At 45.4% G+C, this 7,358-nt stretch overlaps 1 protein-coding gene across 2 annotated transcripts; it reads right to left on the reverse strand.

Moving 5' to 3' along the window:
- Positions 1-4,316: 4,316 nt before the first annotated feature.
- LOC134037692 (macrophage mannose receptor 1-like) lies at positions 4,317-7,039 on the reverse strand. Of its 2 annotated transcripts, XM_062483153.1 has the most exons (5): positions 7,014-7,039; positions 6,451-6,625; positions 5,900-6,262; positions 5,422-5,748; positions 4,317-4,956 (listed from the first exon to the last, which is right to left on the reverse strand). In XM_062483153.1, the coding sequence occupies exons 2-5, from the start codon at positions 6,485-6,487 to the stop codon at positions 4,592-4,594; spliced, it is 1,092 nt and encodes a 363-aa protein (XP_062339137.1). In that variant the 5' UTR covers positions 6,488-6,625; positions 7,014-7,039; the 3' UTR covers positions 4,317-4,591. The 2 variants fall into 2 exon arrangements, with proteins under 2 accessions (XP_062339137.1, XP_062339138.1); XM_062483154.1 differs by lacking the exons at positions 6,451-6,625; positions 7,014-7,039 and having other exon boundaries at positions 5,422-5,729; positions 5,900-6,330.
- Between the last annotated feature and the right edge of the window lie 319 nt (positions 7,040-7,358).

A 7,358-nucleotide genomic window follows, 5' to 3' on the forward strand; every position in this document is an offset into this window, starting at 1 on the left:
CTCATTATGACTCGGCTGTGATCGGTTTATAGGCTGTGGCTATACAGGCTCAGCCTAATACTGCTGGGAGATTTAACAGTGACAGCGAAACTCCAGCTCCTATGCATTCTCCATAAGCCCCGGCGTCCAGGGAAACCTTATCTGAGAACAACATCCTATTCTGTGCTTCTATATCTGTTTAATCAGGGCAGTAAACAGGGTTTGTGGTCTTGTTGGAGAGAGGAACGTTTGTGTAGCGGGACGGAGCGGCCCCCCAGGAAAAGCCCTGCTGCGTTTCCGACGGCGATTGGGTGCGTGTGGTGCGCGGCGTGCGGCGCGGTGCCTTAGGCTGCTGAGCTGGCAGGGAGGAGTGTGAACCCAGAGAGGGGTCAGAGGTTATGTTCACAGACTGACTGGGAAAGTGGGTGGCTGTGCGTGTGGTGGCATGCGGCTCGTCTGTGTTAGCGCGCACACACACACACACACACACACACAGAGTCAAGCCTGGCACTGTGACCTCCCGGAGCCAGAGCAGACCATTTACAATGTAAATGACCCAGCATATCCAGGACTTGTCTAAAATGTCATTACTCAGGCGGATATTGTGAAATCAGCAATTAACTCCAAAAACAGAATGGTAGACTGAAAGGCTGTTGCTGGGAATTCTAATTAGGCTAGCGGTCTGCCTCCCAGGGGAGTCTGTGGTCACTGGTGACAGATAAGAGGTTAAGTCAACCCTGGTGCCACTGGTAGTTTGATACAGATAGAGAACTCTCTGCTGATAAAGGGCTGCCTGTCGACACTGCAATGACAAGCGCTTCTCATTCGGGGTACGGGTGTGTGTTTTGGGGGCATCTGTTTCTGTGTTTAATGCTGAAATAGCCCTTTGGGTTGTGTGTGTGAGTGTGTGTGTGTGTGTGTGTGTGTGAGAAGGGTGGACTTGACAGCTTGGCCATCCATGGCACAGCAGTCTGGAGTGTGTGAGGGGGTTTGTAGAGCATGCTGTATGGCACACGTGTCCATCCGGAACCACCATCGCCAAGGGCCCCTCTGTTCTTCTGTTCTCTCCATGACGCTAATTGTTTGACAGGCCTGAATTATCTTTGTTGTCCTTCTTTCCCTTTCACCCTCTGAGAACCCCCCCCTCTTGTCCCCTTCCCATTTGACTCACTTCATTAGAAGGGATTTCAATATTTGTTCTCAATGTGTGTGTGTGTGTGTGTGTGTGTGTGGGAACGAGCGACTGTGTGCCAGAGAGTCTGTATGTTTACATTGTGTTCATACTGTTCGTAAATCCCAGAGATCGTCCCTCTCAAAGCCCTTGACAACAATGCCAGGATGTTGGGTGGAGACTACAGTGTCTACCCCACAGTACTGTTCCTTCCCTTCCCTCCGATCAGACAGGATTCCATTGAACCTCTCCTCCAATCACGTAGGACTCTAATGAACCTTTCGTCCTGTCCTACAGGACTGTATTAAACCTCTCCATTTGGAGTCCATATGTGGAAACTTAACTCCATGAGTTGTTTGCTAGTGTTGTTTGCTAGTGCAAACAACTAGTGTGCTGTTATAAACAGTACAAACTGTGTGAACGCTCAAGTACATTGGATAAAAGTGGGTTAGCGTGTGAGACTTCTGTTTTAAGGTAGAATCTCCCTGCTTGATCTATCTACCCCCTAACATCATCCCTACCTGATATGTGTAACTGTACTTTGAGAATTACTGAAAAAATACAAACGTCTATGTGTCAATACCGGTCCAAGCAAGCTTGCCAAGTTAATTAATGTCACCTTACTGGCAAATAAGTTGATTTGAGCAATTACAATATATCCCATATCCCTTACCAATTTTGTAAAAAAAGGTGCAGCTATGATTGGCAATGTATATCCCCCCCCCCCACCACCACCCCTCACACACAATTGTCCCTGTCATCCAACCCTGGGTGGCACGTCTGTTCCCAATCTACACATTGTTGTCACGCTCTCGTATCTACGTTCATAATCGGTTGTCCGCTCAACAAGATTATCCAGTCGTACAAAGTCTTGGGATGTTATGTCTATGTTTCCTTTTTGTTTTTTGTGAGACACAGTGAGGATAAGGAGGCGCTTTCCTCTGGCCTAGCACCATCAGAACTGGTCAGGAACCTCTCAGTTCAGCTAGGAGCATCATCAACGGACTCAGACTCAGACTAAAGTGCCTCTGGACCCAATTGGAATAGAATTGGATAGATACAGCCAAAAAGAGCAACAAAATGTAATCTTGGCTAAGCCTCAACAGTGCTCCCCTGAACAGTCATTGTAGTAAACAGGCTCCATATCAGATAAACGGTTGTGATTGGCCCAGACCAGATTCCGGTTCGAGAAATCTGTTTGAATGGGTGGGTGGCCACACCCATCTGCCAGAGCAAATTAAACATGAGCTGGTGGATTCATCTGGTTCCCAGGCTAGCATTCCCCTGGTATTGTGTGTGGTTGTGCGGTGCCTTGTCTGGTCTCTGTGTCCACTGTTAAATGAATGTGTGTATGTGTGTGTTGTTAGGGTTAGAGTCAAGGTTGACCCAGGCCAAATAAACACTCTATACAAGAAAATCAGAAATTGAGTGTTTGTTACAGTGTTGTCTGCCACAGAGATATCTTCTGGAAAGTTCTGATAATACAATGTCAATTGTGGTTTGTATCAAGGACTGGTGAGAAGCTCGATTCCGGCACCTTCTTCCACCTGAGTCGAGACAGAATTGTGTGTCTGTGTGTGACCATGTGAGGTGTGCGTGTCAGAGTGAGTGTGTGCATGTGTGCTGGTGTCCACACTCCGATACTTTGTCTCTTGCTTGGCGGCGTTTCGAGTCACAGCTCCCCTAGACCTCCCAGGAGGGCATTAGGGCCAGCCAGGCTGCAGGAAGAGTGGTGATAAGATTACTCTCTGCTGAGAGCATTGTTATTGCACAGCCTGCAGTTCAGTTAGCCCTGCACAGAGGGATCTCTCTCACTATCTCCATCTCGCTTCTTCTTCTTCGCTCTCTCTCTCTCTCTCTCTCTCTCTCTCTCTCTCTCTCTCTCTCTCTCTCTCTCTCTCTCTCTCTCTCTCTCTCTCTCTCTCTCTGTCTCTCTTCCCCCCCCCTTCTTTGTGTCTGCCTCTCTCTGTGTGTCTCTTTCCACCTTTGTGATTCGCCCAGTAGAGTGTGTTAATAGAGAAAGGTATTTTGCCTTCACAGGGTTAGGTGCGTGAGGCTGAATGGGATTCAATTGACATGCACAGAGTGTGGCTTTGTTATTCGTTTCTGTTTCCAACCCCTGGAGATGTGCACCGGATGAGATTTTTCGCTAAACTCCCCCCACAGGGCTGAGATCAAATGTTTTGAAATACCTGTTCATCATGTCTTCCAGCAAAACCCAACTATGGGACAATTATGAGAGTCCCATTACATTAACTGCCCAGTATGTTTAATCTTGGAAGACCAATAAATATACATAGTATACAAGGTTTGGGAAATGTGACTGCAGAATGGCACTCTCTCTCTCTCTCTCTCTCTCTCTCTCTCTCTCTCTCTCTCTCTCTCTCTCTCTCTCTCTCTCTCTCTCTCTCTCTCTCTCTCTCTCCCCGTCTCGAGGATGTGCTTTGTCCAGTCTCAGCCATTTTTCATCGGCTGGTCAATACGGTCCGTGCTGACTCAACCCTGCTGATTTAAGGACTGACCCTCTCCCGGCCAACACCACTCAGAGTGGACAATAACTTTCTTCTCTCTCTCTCTCTCTCTCTCTCTCTCTCTCTCTCTCTCTCTCTCTCTCTCTCTCTCTCTCTCTCTCTCTCTCTTTCTCTCTCTCTCTCTCTCTCTCTCTCTCTCTCTCTCTCTCTCTCTCTCTCTCTCTCTCTCTCTCTCGCTCTCTCTCTCTCTCGCTCTCTCTCTCTTTTTTTTCTTTCTCTCCCTCTCTCTCTTTCGTTCTCTCCCTCTCTCTCACACATTTATTTTCTTCTCCCTCCCACTTTCTGTCCCTCTAGCTCTCTCAGTTCCTGAAGTCTCTCTCTCTGACCCTCTCTCCCCCTTTCTCTTTTCGTCAACCTCTGTAGACTAGAGGATGGGTTCAGCTTGCCTAATCTTTACTCTGTTGAGCAACATAGTCAGACTGATTTTCCTAATTGATTGCAGCGTGTTGAAGTATGAGTGAACTTTGACTGCAGGACCCGGTTCTCTGTCTGACCCATCATCAAACCATTCAACCAATCAGAAACCACAGTGGTTCTTCATCAATTGCTATAAAGAAAAGATCAATGGATTTATGTAGACATAGTGTATTACACTTTACACATCAGGTTTTTGAAATATAATTGCGCAATTTTGATTTAAAACGTTTTTATTTATTTTTGATTAGCAACAGAACAGCGATTTGGCAGCATACAATATAGAAGTATAACATTCTCTGGATGCAGCCCATGATACATTTATACATTGACAGAAACGTTAAAACATGCTGGTTGATGAACTATTTCCCCATTCATGCACACATTCCGTTGAATGCTCTACCTAACGAGACACAATTGACTAACTATACAAGAAGCTAAACAAAAAGCCTTCGCGACCGCTGCGAAAAACCTTAAATCATTTTACGATTCTCAGTTAAAGCTTCCTCCTCTCACAGACAAAGTAACGCTTGACCAAACAGTGCTGATCGCTCCACTTAAAGTCCTCCATGGATACAGCGCCACAGTTGTAGGACAGCGGCATCTCCGGTGCCATGCCCCCTTCCCAGTTATGCCACTTCACTGGGACATCACTGGTCCACAACCAGAACCCAAAGATACGGCTCTGTCTCAGCCCCACCCACACGTGACCCGCGAAACCGGCGGAGCTCAGCTTCTGCTTAACCACCATCTGATCGTGTAATGACGTGATGGTCAGCATTCCGTCGTGGTTGTCAAAGCAGTACTGTAAGGCTTCTTCCCAGTCCATTTTCTGATAAATGATCTCCACCGTCATTAAGTCTTGGAAGGGATTGATGTGAGAGGGAAACACAGTAGAGAGGATTATTTGGAACTCTTCATTGATTTAATCCACATAGTGGTATGGTGGAACATGGAACTTAAACATTTTATTGTTCTTATAATTGTTATATATCATTTACATTTACATTTAGTCATTTAGCAGATGCTCTTATCCAGAGCGACTTACATTAAGTACATTCCCCTCGAGGCAAGTAGGGTGAAGTGCCTTGCCCAAGGACACAACGTCATTTGACACGGCCAGAATCGAACCGGCAACCTTCAGATTACTAGCCCGATTCCCTAACCGCTCAGCCACCTGACTCCCATTTATTGAAATTATATTTATCAGGTGGGTGCTTATATCAAATCAAAGTGTGCTACATCTTTGAACCACCTAAAAATACAGTGCTCTCCCATCTTGACCATGTCAGTGCTTGTCTTTAGAATCAGTTGTACAGTACTCACCTTTGTAACATAAGGCTTCCAATGGCCCTTCACAGTCCATACCGGAAATTCCAAGATTTTTTTTGTAATGCATAAAGTATGAACAATTATTTAAATTTGTATCAGTTATGAAACTGTAGTCAAAACACTCTCCATCAGACCACTCCCAGCCGTTGCTCTTCAGGCCAATCCAGAAAGGAGAGATGCTCTTTATCTGCATAACCTCATCATACTGGCTCTGGTTTCTAATGACAGCCAGGTCAGTGTGTCTCTGCTGACAGTAAGAACGAGCCCCACACCAGCTCATCCTCTCAGGGATCAGGATGTATCTGTAAGAGGTACCAATGTCTAACATGCACACAGGAACACACACACACACACACACAGCAGGCATGATCAAAGTACTATATAAACAGGCAGCAAAAAAAAACACATCGACTTGGTGTCAAGTTTGTTTGTTATTATTGTATCATTCAACAGTGAAGTAGTAAGACTCTACCTTTGTGATAACACATGAAGGGAAGTCGCAGGGTACAATTTTCCCATGTAATATTGTTGTTAGTTGTGACTGTTGCACAGTATGGGACATCTGTATTGGGAGCATTTGACCATGGTGTAAAATCAACAGGGTCTCCATTAGACCACCATAGGCTGGGATTTCTACGATGGAGACCGGTCCAGAGTTCTGAACTTGGTTTAGATGTAGGTGCGATGTAGTTGTCTTTTTCATTGTACATAGTAAGAAGGTCTGTGAAATTTGTCCTGCAGTAAGTCTGTGCTTCAGACCAGGTCAGGGTTTTGTTTGAGCGAATATACTGCCTGATGTGACCACCGATAACGAGCGTGTCCTGACTCCTGACACCTGAGAAAAGAATGTGTATCGTGAGTTCTTATAGTGTATACAGTGTCATCCACCTGGGCAGGGTAGAGGGGTACAATATCATCCACCTGAGATCACAATGTACATGCTGAGGGTTAACAGGTGTGCTGCTTTCTCATGTTACACAGGTATGTGGTGCTGCGTCGAATGTGTGATCGCGTCATGCTTGCCTGCGCAGAGGAGCAGAAGTAGAACAATCATCTCCATGGCGATGCCGGCGTCAGAGTGAGTGAGGGGAAGTTGTGGGGTGGAGAGGTGGAGTGAGAGGGTGTCGGAGTGCAGACACGGACGTCGGAGGCAGTTTGTATTCTTTGACCTGTAAGCCGGTTCAGCGTCAGTCTGTGCCTGTATCAGGCATCAGCTTAGTAATTATTAGTGATAGTTAACAGTGATCTAAATCCTCCTATCCCTCCAAATCCAGAAAAAAGGGCACCAAAGAATTGCATTCCTTAATCTGTTACGTATGCTAAGCAAAACCTTTTCACTTTTCATTACTGAGAACCTTTCTGTCTGGTGTCTCGTACTGTGCCCAGTATTTATTGTACACGTCTATTGCTGTAGCATTTGGACATATATCACTCTCAATTAAAAGAAACTTTATCAAACAGTCTTCATCAAACATTATTTTAAGTTTCAAGTGACAATTCATTTCCCATTATTTTAGTTTTACGGTGAGCTTGACAGGGTTGCATCGTTTTCCAGTGGATGTTTAATACAGTTGTGAATGTCCTACCTGGTGAGGAGAGTCAGTGTATGTGCTGCCCAGTGGAGTGACAGCGAGGGAAGAGCACAGAGTTTATATGTAAAACTCTGCTCAAGAGATAGCATCGCTAATGAAAATGAGCCCACATGACACCAGCCATTCAAAAAAGAAATCATGCAAAACACATGAGTCCCTGCACATTGGGTTTGTTTATTCATTATTCATTTGATTTCTAAAGTGAACACATGCATTTCCCCATTTAACATGTATCTCTTGTTATATTTGACGGACAGGGACCATACACAGTATTTACAGGTTGTTTGTGTAATCAGAGGATAATTAACAAACAGCTGGTCATCTGATTTAACGGCTGGT

The sequence above is a fragment of the Osmerus eperlanus genome, chromosome 17, assembly GCF_963692335.1.
Source record: "Osmerus eperlanus chromosome 17, fOsmEpe2.1, whole genome shotgun sequence".
In the NCBI taxonomy this organism is placed as follows: domain Eukaryota; kingdom Metazoa; phylum Chordata; class Actinopteri; order Osmeriformes; family Osmeridae; genus Osmerus; species Osmerus eperlanus.